Source organism: Falco biarmicus, chromosome 1 (assembly GCF_023638135.1).
Source record: "Falco biarmicus isolate bFalBia1 chromosome 1, bFalBia1.pri, whole genome shotgun sequence".
In the NCBI taxonomy this organism is placed as follows: Eukaryota; Metazoa; Chordata; class Aves; order Falconiformes; family Falconidae; genus Falco; species Falco biarmicus.
In genome coordinates, this window is record NC_079288.1 from 107,992,066 (window position 1) to 108,011,275 (window position 19,210).

The following is a 19,210-nucleotide window of genomic DNA, read 5'->3' on the forward strand; positions in this document are numbered from 1 at the left end:
TGGCTCGTTAAGGGACCCAAGTTGGTGGCACCTCTGTGAAAATGTATTTAAGAGAGGGTACAAAAAGTCCTGGATGGACAGAGGAGGAAGGGGGAAAAAGAGAGAGCGAAACAGCACTACAAACACCAAGGTCAGTGGAGGAGGAGGAGTTCCTCCAGGCACCAGAGCAGAGATTCCCCAGCATGCTGCTAAATGCTTTCTTTGAACTTTCCAGACTTTAGTGAGGAGGCAGCCCTGTAGGATCTAGCTGAAGCACAGAACAGTGGCCAGGATCTCCACCTGTGGCCTTGAGGTCAGTTGTGGCCATCCAACGTGGGAGTGTGCTTTTTCCTTGACACATAGATGAATAAACATAGATGTGGTGCTTTGGTAGCCACTCAGCGTTAACATCTGTTATTTATGACAACATCACTGGTACATTACCAGAATTGCTTTACGAGGTAGGCTGTGTTCTGGGGGACGGGTAATGGCCTGCTTTGCTGCAAGCATGGAAGATTTTGGTTTCTTAAAGTTTTTTTCCTAAGGAAAAAACCTTCCTAATTGCAAATTAATTGTAGTGATTGCAAAGTTAGCAACCAGTTAGTCTTGTTTACTGTGGATGCTCTGTGTTTTGCAAGGGATGGCAAAAATGTCAGGTATATCTTGGCTGGGGCAAAGGACTAATGCGAAGAGCACACCGGAGTTTTTCAGAATGTGTTGCGTACTTCTCTTTTGTCCCTCTGTTGTATCGGATCTATTTTAGTCTTGCTTGGCTTTGGGTTTTTGGTTTTCATGCCGGTAACAATGATTTCATTGATTTCCTTATCAAAGAATCCAGACCTGCATTCTAGGGACCAGCAGAAGCCTGCGTTGCCATCGTGCCTGTGGGCTGACGGAGCTGCCTGATAGGGTGGTCAGCAGGGGCAGGTAGGCTGTCACTTAGGGGAGAGGCTGAGTAAAGGCAGATTTGTGCTGTTACATGCATTTAGGACAGCAAAGATCCACTGACCAGTGGAGTGCCTGCTGAAAGCCAGCACTGAGCCCATAGCTGGCTGGGTGAAAAAGGAATGCTAATCACACTCTGATAGGAAACTCCTCTTTTACAGAACATTCTTCAAGGTTTGTAACGATGGTAAGGCTCATTGACATCATTAAGCTTCAGAGGCGCCAGATCTCTCCTTTCTTGGGTATATCTTTTATGTCTCATTCCAGTGTAACCGCTGCCTTTTGTTAGCAGCAATCACCACTGCCAGCTCCCGGCAGGATTTTGCAATGTTTGTTCTGCTGTGTTCCCTACTGCTTTCCCTGTGGCTTTTCACCCTGTCCTTACTGTTTTGCTGTCTTTCAGTTTTTTCCTACAGAAGGAGTTATCAGCAGTTAGAAACACAGATTTTGGCTTGGAATCACAGTTAACCACTTCATTTAATTATTTGCTTCATGAAGGCAACAACCTGCAAGGTTTTTTATAAAGAAGAAAATATAATTACCCAGCTGATCTTCAAGTTACAAAGACAAAAGGTGAGCCTCTTAACCCTGCTTCCTTCCTGGATTGTCACCTGAGCAAAAGAGGGGACTGATGGCTATGTAGCTTGCCTTATGTCTTTGCAAGGCAGGGTATGTATGTGCTACTTCATGTCACAAACCATTACAAATAACAGCAAGAGTAGCAAAGTTCATTTCCAGCTGTTTACTGTGCAGAAAAATGCAACAGTCAGCGTTTATGATAAAGCATTTGCAGGCAGAATGCAGGAGTAGAGTGCCAAAATTTAATCCCCTCTGCTGCCAAAGGTCGTCAGCCCTTCCTTAGATTCTAATGTTCTGAGCTTTCTCTGTTTGTGTTTCTTATCTTAGATGCTTTGTTTGTGCTGTTTGTTGGTTTACTAAAAATGCCAGTGCAGTCAGGTTGGGTACAAAACAGACAAGAACCATGACTGTGGCTGTAAGAAGATTGTGTGGTATATTCAGGGGATGAGGTTTTGCAGATTGGGTGTGAGCCGTGCTGTCTTTTCACCAAACTTCTGTTTGACCACAAGGTTTCTGAGCATTGAAGGCTTTGAGTAGCAGGGCTGCTGAGCCCCTTGGTTGCTCAGGGTATATGGTGGTATGGCACCACTTCTGCCCAAGCACTTTGCAAGTTGTGACATGGGTGCTGGTGCTGCCAGTTGTGTTACTGGCACCATTTAGTCTGTGACTGGGCGTCCAACAGTGAGATCAGTAAAGGCCGTTTGAGCTGTGAAGTGTCAGTGTGCTTTGCAGTGCTGCTCTTGATCGTGGGTCTGGATGGGCTCTGGTTTGTGTAAACCCTTGAAGCCATCAGCCCAAGCTGGGTACCTGAAAACAGATAGAGAAAGATGGTGTTGAGAAAACCCATCCTTCTCAAATCAGCAAAAAGGTGTTTTTTCTCTTGACAGTGGTTTGTATCTTTTCTTTTGAGGTATTGCATGGGCCTGCAAAGAACTTCTTCGCTCTGTTTGAGTCGGAGGAGCCAAGTGAGGGCAGGGAAATGGCACCCTTCCATGTGACTGTTCTGCTGTCACAAAGTGCTTGCAGGCAGCCTCTCCGCATGTGTGTATGTTATATCTCTTGTTTATTTTCCTAGCAGGAAGCTGTGTCTTGGGGACCATGTGACAGCTCCACCTCCCACACTTGTGACCCAGGTCCTGGCATACTTGGCTCACTGCAGCGCGGCAGCAGCGGGGACAGGCAGTGCGGGTTCCTCAGTAGGGATCAAGGCTCGAGGCAGGAGTTTGAGAGGTGGCCATGGAGGTCATGCAGTGGCAGGGAGCCACAGGGGGACCCCAGCTGCTGCACTTGGGGGCTGGGGTCATTGCTCTGCTGTTGGCGGTTGTGGCCGTGTGCTCCCTGCCCTCCCTGATGGATTACTGGAGGCAATGGTGGGTGATGAAGCCAATCCCAGGTATCAGCCCCTGCTATCCAGTGCTGGGAAATGCTCTACAGTTGGAGCGGGGGGCAGAAGGTAAGGGCAGCTTATGCCATAGCTCGGCTGTGAGGCCCTGCATTGCATGGGGCTTTGCTGGAGGAGCCAGCGCTGGTAGTGTGCTTGGGTGGTTGAGCTGTGGCTGGCTGGGGACAGGTCGTGGGGTGTGCCATCACCTTTAGGTCTCTCTGAGGCTGCGGGCAACCTGCCGAGGGGGAACTGTGGGCAACCTGCCGAGGGGGAACTGTGTGAGAAGTGGGCAGTGGAAGGGAGAGGGAACTGCATAAATGTGGGGTTATCAAAGATAGCTAGACAGTGGCTGATCTGACAGTGGCTTCCAGATGCTGTTCCCAGTTGGTGAGGTGGAGCGTGAATGTGGTTTTGCGACTAAGAGGTGTGCTGCGTGCTCTGGCAGCAAGTGCTCTTTTACAGCGCAGAGCACTGTGTCCCCATGGCTGTTAGCTGTGATCCAAACAAAGCTTGTAGCTTGCAAAGGAAAAATACTTCCTTAAACAATTATCTTTCCCCAAGTCAGCATGTGCAAGGGACTTTTGGGATGCTGAGATGCTGGGTCATTTTCAGAATTAGCTGTGCCTTAGATAGATTTATGCATTAGATGCAAAAGAACTTGCTGAGTATTTGCAGTACATCCCTCAAAAGCAAACCTTTCTGTTCTCACATGGGTCAATGGTACTTTTTTTTTTTTTTTTTTGTTTTGTCAGGTGCTTGAGAAAGCACTAATTTGCTACACATTCCCTTTCCATTTGGTACTTGGTTTTGCACAGGAGCATGTTTTTTGAGGAGTCTGTCATGTGAAAGTGGCTCTGGCTGTGCTGTCAGTGGACCCTTCTGGGTGTGTTTGTGATGCCTGTGTACACCAGTCTGCTTTGTGCCCATGCATCCCTGGCTGTGCTGCCAGAAGAGAGGGCACCTGGGTCATGGGAGTGTGGTAATGCCAAGGGTGACTACAGCATGGGTGCACACATTACCGAGTGCTGACACATGCTGAGGCATGATCCCTCTGTTTGCAAGGGTACATGTTCTCATCTTTCCTCTGGGTGCACCCCCATACCTAAATACAGGTGTGAGAGATCTTTCTTTGGTGGAAGTGAGGATGAGCAGCTTTCCCTGGAGTTGACTTTGGGGAAGCAGTAGCAGGATCATAGTCAGAATGTGTATACAAGCCTGACTGAGAGACAGATCTTTTTTTTTTTCTTTTTTTTTTTTTCTTCTTTTTACATCTAATTAAAAAAAAACCCAAACAAACTAAGAAAGAACATTGCTTCTCTCTCCAGAAAGCAGTTTGATTAAGACTCTTATGTTCTATGGAATCTTTAATCTCTTTTGTTAGCAGGAGTCACATAGCTTCCATGCTTTACTTAAGTCCATGACCATCCATCTTTGTTTATTTGTTCTTGTTTATTTATGTAAAAATGAGTGAAGTCTGTGGTTTATAAGCTTTTTCATTAAAATGTGACAATTAAAAAGAATTTCAGTTTTTAGAAAAAAGAATAAGGTTTTATAGCAGAAGGAAAATTACTTTATCTGCTGGTGATTTTATTTGTTTGTATTGGTAGACAAATGCTGGAAAATTGTGATATTTTGATCATGGTGATGTTAGGAAAAAGGATGTAAAACATGGCAAAGTAATCTGACATTCTTAAGCCTTCTGGATGAGATGTCACTAGAACTTTGCCTAGGACTAGGGAATGCTATATTTGGTATCTATTAGGAAACTAGGGGTTTTTTCCTTTTATTTTTTTCCTTTGATTTGGAGACCTTTGAATTTTCAGCTCTGTGGAGGCCTTGGAGGGAGTCATTATTGTTTAATCTGGTTTGTGAAAGGGCAAAGGCATGTTTATTTCTTGAATATCCTGATAGCAGCCACCTCCTCTAGAACTGCAGAATGAACTTGATTGCCCTCTGTGATGAGGTCACTGGATCTGTGAGCAAGGGAAGAGCAGCAGATGGTGTTTAATCTGAATCAGTGAGATTTTCGATACCATCTCCTGTACTTTCTGTATAGCTGAATTGGTGAGATGTGGACTGGAGAAGTGGATAATAGTGTTGGTGGAGAATTGACTGGATTGCTGAGCTCACTGGTGTGAAGTCCAACTGGCAGCCAGACAGTAGTGGTGTCTCTCAGGTGGTCTGTGGCATAACGATCCTGAGTCTTTGTGCCCTTGAATTACCAAATCCACAGTGGCCCTGTAAGCGGCCACTAACCCTTCAGTAAGGTTTCTAAAAGGACAAGAATGGAGTTTAATCCTGGAGCAGCCAGCTGTCAAAAGCCCCCTGCTAGAACTGCAAACCATCACTGATGGTTGAGGCTGTGAGTGGGAGGGTTGAAACATGTTGGAATAAGGAGTAATTTGACAAACAATAATGGTGGTGTAAGGGCTCCAAAGATTTTCTTCAGGAATCCAGCTATCAGAAGCTAGACTTTTGAAGTGATACTGGTTCCTGTGCAGTGCTTTGCCATTACTGTGTGTGATCTCACTTGTGCCTGCATCACAAATGTAGTACTTGTCAACGAGGTCTCAGGAAAAGGCTTGATGCTGTACTTGGAAAGTAAAGGAGCATCTTGATACAGCATTTTGGATAGTGTCAGGTAAGCCAAAATGTATGCATAGCCTTGATGAAGTTTGATTTAGTTCTAATAGTTACAAAGAGCATTGCAATACGGAAGGGCCATGCTGCAGTGCTTTGAGACTGCTTAAATCAAACTGCCTTCTCCGCAGCTAGGAGGGGTTTCTCTAGTAGAGTGCCGTCAAGAGTGCAGCCGTGAATCAATCCCTCTGCAGTACACCTAATAGCTAGGTGCAAAATATGCTGCTTGGTCATAGTAGCAAAATAAAACTACAATGAAAACATAATTACAAGGTATATGGTGAAAAAGAGGTCATTATAGAAGTCTTGCTTATTCAACACCCCCCCCCCCCTTTTTTTAAAAAAAATCTAATCTGTCTTTTCATTTCAGGTTTTTTTAAACAACTACAAGTTTATACTGAAGAGTTCAGGAGCTGGCCATTGTTCAAACTTTGGATAGGACCATTGCCTGTCATGGTTTTGTATCATCCTGAATGTGTGGAGGTGAGTATGCTTGCCTCCTGTCTGTTCTACTGTCATGCAAAGTAGCGTCCAAGCTATTTGTTTCTATTCTCTCAATGTAATTTTTGCTAAAAAGGGCTTGCACTGATTTAATTAAGATTGTCCTCTGATCCAGTGCTAAAAAAAGGTGAAAGCAGAAGAATATTAAAAGCCTAGTCTTGGAAAAAAATAAATACTGAAGATGGCCAGCAAATGAAAGCACTAACTCTATATGTTTTTTATGTAGTATCTCCTTTCACTTTGTTTTCACATGTGTTATAGCTTCTGCTCCGGAGAGCAGAATGGACAAACAGATAGCAGGGAAGATGGGACCACTGAAACAGGGATAGAACATTATGAGATGCAGGTTGCAATGCTTATGTCTGTTTGACCGACTTCTACATTAGGACTTGGTGGGTCTGTGTTGATGCTATGAAATGGAGTTGTTAGTTTTGCTACTGACAGTGGTTGTCCTTGAACTGGGAAGATAGACCTATTTCTTTATTGGAGGGGTTATTGAAGAGATGGAACTTCTTGTGAGTTTGGTTAAGGCTGGAAGCCATTGGGTTTTCTCTGAGCTCTGCCTGTGACTTTATAACACAAATTTTTCTTTTTCAGGAAGGTAAGGGGTGTAGGACTGGGAGTTTTTCAGTATTATTTCTCAGGAATATTTACTGAAAGACTTGAGGGTGTGACCTCAATGTTCCCCCAGTGTACCAGCTTGTATTGAAGTATTGTGCATTTTACTGAGGCTGAGGGCACTTTTGTGGGGGAACTGAGGTTAAGTAAAGTAATTTCAGCTGAATAAATCTCTCTCCGTCTAACAAGTGATGGGTTATTTCTCTCCTTTCATTTTTCTGACAGGTTATTCTGAGCAGTTCGAAACATATAGAAAAATCATACCTGTACAAATTCTTGCACCCGTGGCTGGGCACTGGACTTCTGACAAGGTATAGTGAAGTTGCAGGTGCATTGCTGTCTTTTTGAAATTCACAGAGTATATGATAGGAAGAGGGCTTGGTGGCAGGAATGCTGTGTGTATCTTTGGACAGAAATGTAGGTGATACCTGTAGAAGTCTTTTATCCTGAATTTCGTTCGTGGCCCTTAGGAAGGTAGTATAGCAAAGTGCAGAGGGTTGAGGTCCATGGGTATCAGACGTGGTGTATCCTCACTGTTTGTTTTCTTCCTTACTGGTTGTGCCTGCAGTAGACCTTTAGAGGTGTTTTGACTTTCGTGTACTTGCAAAAAACTTAATGGAGGAGAATGTTCCAGTCTCTGCTGGTTAAGGGCAGTAGTGGTAGATGCTAAACAGATAATCTGGCCTGAGGAGTGCCCCAGTAGCAGGTTAACAGGAGGAGTGGTGGGATGGTTTACCCTGTAGCACAGTTGCCAGCTGGGTGCCTGTGGGGCACGTGATTCAGAAAAAGCGAACAAGAACCCCCAGGAAGCTGGTGTCACCCACTGAGGCTCCATGCTTTTTTACTGACATGTGGGAGGTGGTTGCCTGTCTCCAGGCAACTGCAAATGAGGCAGTCATTTGCACAGTGTCCGTGGACCCTTGTTCTCTGCAGTCCTCATTTCCTAGTCAGCAGATGAAGGCAGGCACGGGTGGTGATTCACAGAGACAATGTGGTGAGTTGAGGCCTTGATGCTGAGTAGCTGGTTTGTCCTATTGGTGACTTCTGCTCAATCCCTCTGAGCCTGTGCACTGAACTGTGTTGCCTGAAGGCTTGTTGGCATCTCCTTTTGTTGAGAGAGTTACAGAAATGGTAGATGGTGCTTCACAGACTGCTGGAGCAAGAAACAACCCATTTTGCTTCTTCTGATTAGTGCAATGGACAGGTTGAAGAGTCATCTACAATGTGTCCATCTTTCCAGGTTGCAGTTTTTACTGTGTACTTTCTGTGATGGTGAGAGGTTTATTTTTGACTTTGGAGTTTTTAACCCTTCCTTCTCCTTGTTGATTTTGCAGCACTGGAGACAAGTGGCGGTCACGGAGGAAGATGATAACTCCTACGTTTCACTTCTCAATCTTAACTGACTTTCTAGATGTTATGAATGAACAAGGAGGTATTTTATTGGAGAAACTTGAGAAGCACGTTGACAAAGAACCGTTTGATGTCTTTCTGGACATCACTCTCTGTGCCCTAGATATCATCTGTGGTAAGTCCTCTTCAGTTATTGTACTGTGCATGATGTGGATGTTCATGAGTACAGCTGTGCTATGTTGTGTGAGGAGGCAGTTGAAGAGGAATGTCCCTTCATATTGGTGAATGCATTTCCATCCTTCCAAGGCCATCCTTTCTCCTCAGGTGTCTTGTGTGCATCTGAGCAGGTGAGCATGTGGGATGGGCAGGGTGAAGGTGTAGCAGTCTAAGTGAGGTTGTGTTGAGGAGCAGGGTTCCTGGGCATGGAACTGTAAAGTGAGCTCATCACCTGGAAAGGGATGTGTGTACACACCTCTCAAAGGGATGGTGTGGTGACAGTCAGAAGCTGGGAGCAGTAGTAACTGATTGTGTAGAGGGCCTCTGCATTTCACTTTGCACTTGTAAACTGTTGATGTTTTCCTCTTCCTAGAAACAGCAATGGGCAAGAATATAGGTGCTCAGGAGAATAAGGATTCAGAGTATGTTCGTGCTATCTACAGGTAAAGGAACTTTTTCCTTGGCTACTTTGTAGTTGTGCTGGAGTTGATGCTGCTGGTGTCAGGAAGGAGTTCATCTGCTGTGAGCCATGAGGGAGGGCTGGAGGCAGAAACCCAAGAAGGCAGGAAAAACTCCTGCAGATATTGATGTATTTTCTGGTATGAGTATATGCAATAAGGGGCTGAGGCTTTGTAGAGGTGTCAGCTGCCGTTCAGTTAATCCATTGGTACAGGAGGTTAAAAAAAAAAAAAGAGAGCTGCAACATTTCATATCAACATGACTGGCAGAATTGGGAAGGTGCTGGTTTAAACAGCATGTTAAAGCAGAGGCACTGCTGCTTTGCAATTCACAGCAGTATTTACACCATTCAAATTGTATGTGACTTTCCAGTGGATTAGGAAAAGCATGGTGTATATTCCTACCACACTGGTGTGTCAGCCTACATGAAGTGTGGCTGCCTGTGGCATTAATGCGGCAGAGGAGACACTGTTGTAGAAGGTCTAGGAGGTTTCTGGAGTGTGTGGAAGATAACTTCCTGACATAGTGAGTGAGCCAACTAGAGAAGGTGCCCCACTGGACCTGTTTTTTTGTGAACAGAACAAGGACTTGTGGGTGATGTGATGCCTGGAGGCCATCTTGGGCATAGTGACTCTGAGATGACAGACTGTTTGAATCTTGGAGAAATAAGGAAGGGGTCAGCAGAACTGCCATCTTGGACTTCTGGAGGACCAGTTTTGGCCTGTTCAGGAGCCTGGTGGACAGAGTCCCTGGGCAGGCAGTCCTGAAGGGCCAAGGGGTCCAGGCAGGCTGGGTATCCTTCAAGAAGGAAATCTTGAAGTTTACTGGTGCAGGAGCAGGCTGTCCACATGTGCTGAGAGACGAGCCAGCAGGGAAGACAACCAGCCTGGCTGAACAGAATGCTTAGGCTGGGACTCAGGGGAAAAAGGAGAGTTTGCCACCCTTGGAAGAAGGATCAGGCAGCTCAGGAGGACTACAAGGATTTCATGAGGTTATGCAGGGAGAAAATAAGAAGGGACAAAGCCCCACTAGAACTTAATCTGTCTACTGCTGTAAAAGGCAAGAAAAGATGTTTCTGTAAATACATTGGCAATAAAAGGAAGGCTAAGGGTAGTCTCCATCCTTTATTGGATGCAGGGGGAAACACAGTGACAAAGGATGAGGAAAAGGCTGAGGTACTTAATAACTTACCAGTAGTCCTAGATAACCAGAGAGGTCCCAGGTGACTGGAGGTCAGCAAATGTGACACCCACCTACAAGAAGGGCCAGAAGGAGGATCCAGGGACCTACAGGCCTGCCAGCCTGACCTCAATCCTGGGGAAGGTTAAGGAACAGATCACCCTGAGTGCCATCATGCGACACGTGCAGGACAACCAAGTCTCAGACCCAGCCAGCAGGGGTTCATGAAAGGAGGTCCTGCTTCATGGACCTGATCTCCTTCTGTGACGAGGTAACCCACTTAGTGGAAGAGGGAAAAGCTGTGGATGTCTACCTGAACTTTAGTAAAGCCTTTGACACCATCTCCCACAGCATTCCCTTGGAGAAGCTGGCTGCTCATGGCCTGTACATGTGCGCTCCGGGCTGGGTAAAAGGCTGGCTGGCTGGCCGAGCCCAAAGGGGGGTGGGGAATGGAGCCACATCCAGCTGGCGGCCGGGCACACGTGGTGTTCCCCAGGGCTCAGCGCTGGGGCCGGTCCTGGTTCGTGTCTCTGTCTGTGATCTGGGCGAGGGGATCGAGTGCACCCCCAGCGAGTCTGCAGCCAACACCCGGCTGGGCAGGGGTGCTGATCTGCTGGAGGGCAGGAGGCTCTGCAGAGGGGTCTGGGCAGGCTGGATCCACGGGCCCAGGCCACTTGTATGAGGTTCCACAAGGCCGAGTGCCGGGTCCTGCCCTGGGGTCACACCGGCCCCACGCAGCGCTCCAGGCCGGGGCAGAGCGGCTGGGAAGTGCCTGGGGGGAAAGGGCCTGGGGGTGCTGGTGGGCAGCCGGCTGGGCATGAGCCAGCACCGTGCCCAGGTGGCCAGGAGGGCCAGCAGCATCCCGGCTTGTGTCAGCAACAGCGTGGCCAGCGGGACCAGGGCAGTGACCGTCCCCCTGCACTGGGCACGGGTGAGGCCGCCCCTGGAATCCTGTGTTCAGGTTTGGGCCCCTCGCTGCAGGAGGGACACTGAGGGGCTGGAGCGTGTCCAGAGACGGGCAGCGGGGCTGGGGAAGGGGCTGGGGCACAAGTGTTCTGAGGGGCGGCTGAGGGAGCCGGGGTGTTTAGCCTGGAGACAAGGAGGCTCAGAGGTGACCATCTCACTCTCTGCAGCTACCTGAAAGGAGGTTGTAGTGAGGTAGATGTTGGTCCATTCTCCCAGATATCGAGCACTAGGACAAGAGGAAACGGCCTCAAGCTATGCCAGGGCAGGTTTAGGTTGGATATTAGGAAAAATGTCTTCACTGAAAGGGTTGCAAAGCATTGAAACAGGCTGCCCAGGGAGGCAGTGGAGTCCCCGTTGGATCACCACCCTGGAGGTATTTAAAAGACTTGTAGATGCGGTGCTTAGGGACATGGTTTAGTGACGGACTTGGCAGTGCTGAGGTAGCAGTTGGGCTCAATGATCTTGGAGGTCTTTTCCAACCTAAACGATTCTATGATATCACCTGTAGCCTTTGATGGGGCTTATTGAGACAGCTGGTTACATAATAGGGGTGGAATTAGAGGGTTTGATTGTCATCTGTTCCTTGGCCTTTCCCAAATTGTACCATAGGTGGGCCCGAAGTTGGCATAAATGTAATAATTACTCCTCCAAGTCTTTCTGCAGCCAAAAGTATGTGCAAGAGCTGAATAGAAATGACAATCAGCCCTTTAAAGTGTTCTCCAGTTGTGTTTGAGCGTACAAGAAGTCTCATATTCTTTATTTTAAATACTTTTAGTGGGCTGTCTTGTATGTATGGTATCTGGACAGTCAAGTAGGAATATAATGCTTTAAGATGGTTGTTTGAGATCTCAGGGCAGATATTTTGGAACCCTGGCATGAGTAGTCTTTTCAGGATGTGGACTAGGACTGGACAGGGTGCCTTAATATGTCTGTTTCAAGAGGATTGCAACTAAATGGGAATATGCATTTCTTCTCAGGGATCCAATGCTTAAAGATATAAATCATGGTGATGCTGGGACAGGTGACAAATTTTGAGATGGTTTAAAATCAGGTAACAAAGGAATTGCCTTCTCTTCAGATGAATGGCTTTAAACCCACACAGTATGTTAAGTTCTGCTTCACTGGGGGAGATAGAGCTCTTTTTTTTTTGTTTTTGTTCTTAAAAGAGTGCTGTAAATTTGTTTTTTGTCAAGAAATGTTACATAATTTAATTGTTGTGCCCCTAGGATGAGTGATCTAATCCAACAGCGACAGAAGAGCCCTTGGCTTTGGCCCAATCTTGTATATATGCTGTTCAAGGAAGGAAGAGAGCATGAGAGGAACCTGAAGATCCTTCACAATTTTACAGATACAGTATAGATTCTTTTTTGTAAACTATTTTTTAAATGGTACATTTTATTTGTTGGAGTGGTCTTGCACTCAGTGGACAGCTTCCAAATGGGGGTGAGGTTCAGCCTCCATGATATGCTTATATTAAGAGGAGAAGTTTTTTCTCTTGGGATGCTGAGGCATTCCATGAAAAGAAGACAACAGCTGATTTCCCTGTCAGGAACTGTGTTGCATTTAAGCAAGGGTATATACTACTCCATGGGAGTAACAAGATGTACAGAACCTTGACAACCAAAACAAACAAGCGGAATTCATTGAACTCTTGTTCTGCCCCAGATGTTCCACATCTGAATCACCTGCAACAACTCACAGCCAAGTTTGTAGCAGTAAGCGTAGGGCTCTGCTTGGTAATGCCACTAGGTCCAGCCCTCAGAAATTGAAGCCTGTATTAGTTTTCCCCTATCCAGAGCAGAACTGCTGAGATGAGCAAACACATGCAGGTCTCCACGTCAGCAGTAAAACACTTTAACACAGAAACCATTAAGCATACGTCACTGATTTGGCATAAAACACAGTGTTCTCTCACCATGATATACTGTGCAAGTAACACCTCTTTTTCTCACCAAATAGTTCCCATGCTATTCTTGCAAATGTTTGCCCTCCCAAAGCTACTGTTAGGGTGTTAGCAGAAAGGCTGCTTTCCCTGAGATACACACGTACGTACCCCATGATGTCATTGTATCAATGCCCATGACAAAGGAAATAACGCCACATTGACTCTGCATTGTTTTTAAGTGTTTCATGTTTTGCTTCCATTTATTGGGAATTGCAGCAGTGAGGCATGAAAGAGGCTCTTAAAGGGACCTGTGGTAGCATTTGCTCTCTTCCCGTGCTGGGCTGGTGCACTGGTTGCAAGAGCCCAAATCTTAGAATATGAAAAAGGAATGGTAAATAATAATATCACCTAGTGTAGGTGCTGGCAAAGCACTGAGACAAAAGGTGGCTCAGTATGTGTCTTCAGATGTGTATGTTCAGCAAGGGAAACAGCGTGTGTGTATATAACTGTTTCCCCACCCTCACCCCCCCCATTCAGTGCTTCCTCTGAACAGACTGACATACTTTACAACCTTTATTTTTAATTATTTTGTTCTTGTTGCGAGCAATACCAGTTTATTGAAGGGTTCTGTTTTGCTATTATGACAATGGTGGTGACAAGAAGAAATCTCTGTCTGACGCTGGGGCTGTGCTTTGACCAAGAAAAATGAAGTTCAGCCATTGCTCTTCTGCTGAAGGAAATCCTCATACTAGGAACCTTAATGTATTGGTTCCAGCCATGTTATGTGTAGTCCTGATGCAGGATTGTGGGGTGCCCTGGCTTCTCTTCGGTCTCCTGTGTTCCCCAGAGGTTGGAGATGGGATTCTTTCCTTCATTAGTGGATAGGGTAAAAAAGACCATCTTGTTGATCAGCCTGTTAAATTGTGATTTTTATTTTATTTATTTACTGTCACTGTTGTTGATGTTCACAATGGGCTTGTTTCAGATATTCTGGAAGTCTTTACACTTCTTGATGATCAACAAGTTTTTTGCATAGTTTGGCTGTCTATTTTCTTGATCACACAAAGGCTATTCAAGGTGCATTCTGTTGCTTGGAACAAGCGGGGCTGGCCATATTTTACCTACTAACACAAAAAGTCAGTTAAAGTTCATGAGCTAATGCTGACAGCTAGGCTGCTAGTGCATGTAGACTGTTATGGATGGATGCTGTTTTAACAAGTTGGGCCAAACCTGTGTGATGTAGACTGTACACATGTGCTGTGTGCATCATATCTGATGCAGTGGTTCTAATCTCAGGTCATTGCAGAAAAAGTTGCAGAACTTGAAAACTCCAAGCAAATGAAACGTGATACTGATGGCAACTGTGAAGAAAGTGGCTCCAAAAAAAGAAAAGCTTTCCTGGACATGCTGCTGAGTGCAACAGATGATGGAGGGAACAAACTGAGCTACAGGGACATTCGTGAGGAAGTGGATACTTTCATGTTTGAGGTACTGAAGGAACCCATTGGTTGGTTGTTTTTTTGTTTGGGGTGGGTTTTTTGGGATTTTTTTTTCTCACAGAACCTGAGATTCACCGTTTGTGGGTAGTGACTCTTCCCGTTCTTTGTTCAGGAGGTTGCTTTTAGTATAAAGTTATTTTAGCCCTGGAAACCTAAAAGGAAATCTCTGTAGGATAGAAACTACTGAAGGATAGAAACAGTTGATCCAGAATTGTGTATTGCCCAGTATTTTGCCAGGGCGCACATGTGGCAGGCCCTGCCTGTGTAAGCAGGCTTTATTCGTGAAAGCAGGTGAGTAATAAGAGCTTAATGGCTGATGTGGGCCACGGGCTCTCAGCTCCTGTTGCAAACCTCATTAATGCTAGAGACAGCTCTAAATAATTTCAGTGTTTTGTCTTACGCTTTGTCAGCTGTACTCAGATTTTGTCGGTTGCCACGGTGGCTGTAACCTCCTGGTTCTGTTGTCAGCTGCGCGTTGGTGTACTGTCTTCTCATGTCTGGCTCCCTGTCTAATGAAGGATCTAAACAAGACTCACAAGTTTTCCACACACCTCCATTAGGTGGACCTGAGTTGTTACAGGTTACAACTGCTGTTGTAACCTAGGGAAACTGTTTTCCCACCTTACCTTTCCTGTATTACTCCATAGTTGGATTTTGAAGAGGTCCAGCATCTTGAACTTCACAAGAAGTGCCCCTTCTTAGTGTCAAAACCCTTGCTGGTCAACTTTTCCCCTTGCTGTTCCTCTTTTTTTGGTTTGTTTTGTTCCCTTTCCATTTCCCTTTCCTTTTCCTTTTCTTTTTTTATGTGGTGCTGAAAACTGTAGTAGCTGATCCCCTTCTCATAGGAAACCACGAAGTATTCCATTCCCTCCTATGGCTACTGTACTGTGTCTCATTAGACTATTTTTTCGATAGTTTTGTAAAGGTTACAGATTGTGTCCATTGTATCTCTCCTGTTGTAGTTGGCCTTCCAGATGTTTCATTGTTGACTGGACAGTAACCAAAAAGATGAATATACATCTCTTTCATTGTGTAGATACTGATAGTTCATGCAGCTTTTGGAGGGCAGAGGAGGGGGATGTTTACTTGGGTTATTTCAACACTTTTCCCTTTTGCTCAGTGTTTAGTCATCTGACAGAATCATGGGTCGTTACATCCTGATAATCAGTGCGTTGGATAGAGTTCTTCACTCATTATTTTTGTTTTTCTCATGGTCATGAGACCAATAATTCTCACTTTCCATACTACCTGCACACCTGAATATTTACGAAGTCTGCTTGTGCACAGGAGTAGTGTTGAAGTGAATGTCTTTGTAAATCTGGACCTCTAGGGCCATGATACAACAGCAGCTGCTCTGAACTGGGCCCTGTACTTACTTGGACATAATCCTGAAGCCCAGAAGAAGGTTCACAGAGAACTGGATGAGGTGTTTGGTACGTTTCCATTCTCCTGTTCATTGAGGTGGTTGTGGCAGTTGTGTTTGTGAGTTGATGTGTGGTACAATATAAGCCCAGATGTAGAAGAGGAGGTTGGAGCAAGCCTTATGGCCCTTCTGGAGCTTTCAGTGGCTAGAGGTGATGGGAATGGGTGCTGGAAGGTCTGTAGGGAGAGTACAGCCCACCTTATGTCTCTGGGGAAAGGCATGCGTGTTCAATGTATGTGTGGCATCTTCTCCTGTATTGTCTTGGAGTGTGATGAGAGTCCGGGAGGCAGCTGGGATGAATTTGTTTAACCAAAAATGGGGAGTTCTAGTCTTGCTCATCCCCCTGTTTGTTCTTGGACAGGGGACACGGAGCGTCCTGTTACAATGGACGATTTGAAGAAGCTTCGATACCTTGAGTGTGTTGTGAAAGAAGCCCTTCGGCTCTTCCCTTCAGTTCCACTGTTTGCTCGTGCCTTGAGAGAGGATTGCTGCATTGGTAAGTAGTGTCTTGCATTTGCCACTTCCTATACTGCTAGCATCTCCTCAGTAGAGGTATTCCCCAAGTAAAGGAAAGCATTGTTTTATTTTTTACTGAACCGTTGTGTACAGAAAGTCACTTACTTGCTGTTGTTTTGACCCCTGTTCTCCCTTTCCCTTTTCTCTTTAGGAGGATATCAGGTACCAAAAGGCACAAATGTTCTTGTTATAACTTACGCCCTGCATAGAGACCCTGAGATCTTCCCTGACCCAGAGGAGTTCAGGCCTGAGCGATTCTTCCCTGAAAACTGCAAGGGAAGGCACCCGTACGTTTATGTGCCTTTCTCAGCTGGTCCCAGGAACTGCATCGGTAGGTAGCTGCAGAGGAAGCCCTTGTAATGTGGCAGCGCTGCTTTTGCTGTGGTAACTGGGGCAGCAGTGAGTGTATCAGAAATTTAAGGCTTCTTGTGCCTGCTGGTTGTATCCTGTCCTCCCCCCCAGTGCACCCCCAAATTCTGGGCAGTCTCCTCTCCCCTGCCAGCCTGGTGCTTGAGCTGCCACATGTTGCTTCTTCCCAAGGGTTTCCTTTCTTCCCAAGGGCCAAGGTCTATCATGCTGGAGTTTCCTCCTCACTACCTGTGCAGCCTGGCAGCATGTTAATGGGCTCCTGCGTTAGTACAGGATTGCTTCCACATTTCTGATGCTCAGTGTCAGCAAGACAGAGCAAGAGAAGGCAAATGTCCTGCACTTGTTTTGCTCTGGAGACATCTCATCTGTCTATCTCATGATCTCAGCTGGGTGTCCCTAACATGCAGTCCACAACTGATGTATTCTTTCTCTCTTTCTGACACTGCTGTTGCTCTGGTGTTTTCACAGTCATCCCAGAACTTTTTAGCTCTTCGGATGCCACTTGGCATTTATATGTGCTCAAAGTAGAGTCGTGTTGTTTATATTGTAGAACATATGCAAAGACTGTTCCCTGCACTAACCATAAGTGCAGACAGGGAACACGCAGCAATTGTCCTGCCATTTACAAGAACAGGCAATACAGCTACTTCTGGGTTTTTGGTTTTGTTTGTGTTCTTTTTTGGGAAGTGAGGTTTGTATGGTTTTAAATTGTCTCATTGGGAATAAGTGCCCTTCCCATAAGAACAGCAGACTAGGTCTTCCCATGTTCCAAAGAGGAATCTAATTTAATATTACACATCTAGCTAGTTCCTGGGTTTGTTAATAACATTGCAGAAGTACATCACTCTGTACATGTATACAGACATCCATCTGTGCATATTATACAGAGGGGAGCACATAAAAAGTTTTGAGCACTGGCCTTTGTGTCCTGTTCCCATTTTCAGTTTAGTTTCAGTGAACTGCCTGGATTGTGACACTTGGTTTGGTTTCCCTCATATTTCTCTGTTCTCCCCTTTCCTCCTCCACCTTCCTCTGAAATGTAAATCAGACTTTGCCCTCTGTGCTGCTAAATCATCAGTGTGATGCTTAGTGTTCATTGAATGAAGGTCTGTCTGTCGTTCTGCATCTCCTTTGCTCCTCTCTGCATACACAAAACAGTGGGATTTGTCAGTCCCCACAGTCCTTGTGCTGTGTCCTCTCCTGCTCTGGTCTGCCATCCGTTCCCTGCTGCCTAGTGCATCCAAGAGACATGACAAGGCTGTGTTTTGTATTATTTCCATGTAAAGTGTTGACTGTTTCCTCTTTGCTGTTGGAGTTCTGTGTACTATGGGTAGGAGGACGTGCTGTGGATTGTCCCAGGAAGGCCAGAGTTGTCATGCAGAAAAAAGTACCGGTTTCAGTAGTATCCCTATGACCTTGATTTTGACCTAAAGCCAGTTCTGTTCTCAGGGCAGATGCACTGTCCTTGCTGTCCTGCGGTCCTAGGGATATTGCTGTGAGCATGCAACTGTTAATGCAACCTGACAGTAGCGGGTTTTTTTCTGCTCTGTAACTTGTAGGTCAGCGCTTCGCACAAATGGAGGAGAAAACTCTTCTAGCCCTCATCCTGCGGCGCTTTTGGGTGGACTCGTGTCAAAAGCCAGAAGAGCTTGGTATAACTGGAGATCTGATTCTTCGTCCAAGTAATGGCATCTGGATTAAGCTGAAGAGGAGGCCACATGCTGGATCAGAATGAAAGGAAATTCAAGAAGTTATTTTTTTCAAAACGTTCCAAGCTATTTAGGCTGTGATACGTTTTAAAATCAGATATTTTTATGACAGGCCAGCAATTTGTTTAGACTAGTAATTACTGATTGTTTCGTTAAAGAAGATGTTTTAATAGCCCTAAATTGCTCGTCTTTTCTAGTACGTCTGAAGTTCATGTTCATCTTTGAAGTGAAAATCTTTAAACATCAAATCATGCCTTAACTACTCGGACGAAATTATTCTAACAGTGCAAAAAACCTTAACTTATGACTGTAACAACAGTAATGCCTGTGATGAAGGGATCTGGTTATATTCCATAGAACTTGCAGGGTATCACAAATCTTTGTATAGCTTTCAGGTTTGTTTTGTTCTGAAAGGTAAAAGTGATCAATTCTTCCACTTGGCACAATTTTTTTTCTGTCTTGGTGATGACTGCATCTATGGGGACAAAGCAAAAAATCTCTGATAATTTAACTCCTCCTTTCTAAGCATTTGCAGTAGTTCTTAAGTAGTGAGTACTCTGAATTATTTTTCAGCTAGGTGTACCATAAACAGTCTGTATAATCATACCATGAACTAGATAGTGTGCAAATTACCCATAGGATTTCATAGTGACAGAAGCACTGTGTTATTACACATTTTGAGAATAAACTTCTACTGTGCCTCAATATGGAATGCAATTACATCTGTAAAGGTTACATGCCTGGGTGCAGGTAAGTTACCGATGGATAATTATTTCTTATCATCCATTCCTCTAGGTGATCAATTGACCAGATTTTACTGTGTTAGTCCAAGCTGAAACAATGAGCCAATCTGCTTTTTCCTTCTAGGGTCCTGAAGGTAACACAGAGAATTTCTTGCTAATTGATGTTAAAGATGAATTACAGTGATGGGATGAAGCACCTCTGAAAGTTTCTGGCTGGTTGTACGTTCAGGACAGGTCAAAATCTACAACA

General features: G+C 45.3%; 1 protein-coding gene across 3 annotated transcripts; it reads left to right on the plus strand.

Moving 5' to 3' along the window:
- Positions 1-1,023: 1,023 nt before the first annotated feature.
- Positions 1,024-18,922, plus strand: LOC130158180 (cytochrome P450 4V2). 3 transcript variants are annotated; one of them, XM_056358733.1, is made up of 12 exons: positions 1,024-1,111; positions 1,328-1,497; positions 5,898-6,010; positions 6,872-6,957; positions 7,981-8,171; positions 8,586-8,655; positions 12,043-12,169; positions 13,998-14,189; positions 15,531-15,633; positions 15,985-16,119; positions 16,291-16,470; positions 18,068-18,922. In XM_056358733.1, exons 3-12 carry the CDS (start codon positions 5,981-5,983, stop codon positions 18,241-18,243), a joined length of 1,290 nt encoding a protein of 429 aa, XP_056214708.1. In that variant the 5' UTR covers positions 1,024-1,111; positions 1,328-1,497; positions 5,898-5,980; the 3' UTR covers positions 18,244-18,922. The 3 variants fall into 3 exon arrangements, with proteins under 3 accessions (XP_056214708.1, XP_056214716.1, XP_056214697.1); XM_056358741.1 differs by lacking the exon at positions 1,024-1,111 and having other exon boundaries at positions 1,308-1,497; XM_056358722.1 differs by lacking the exons at positions 1,024-1,111; positions 1,328-1,497 and adding an exon at positions 2,636-2,956.
- Positions 18,923-19,210: the final 288 nt, after the last annotated feature.

Coding starts and splice junctions, on each gene's coding strand:
- LOC130158180 (XM_056358722.1), top strand. CDS start 2,740: ATGGAGGTCATGCAGTGGCAGGGAGCCACAGGGGGACCCCAGCTGCTG. Junction 2,957..5,897: donor GTTGGAGCGGGGGGCAGAAG/GTAAGGGCAGCT, acceptor TTTTCATTTCAG/GTTTTTTTAAACAACTACAA. Junction 6,958..7,980: donor GGCACTGGACTTCTGACAAG/GTATAGTGAAGT, acceptor TTGATTTTGCAG/CACTGGAGACAAGTGGCGGT.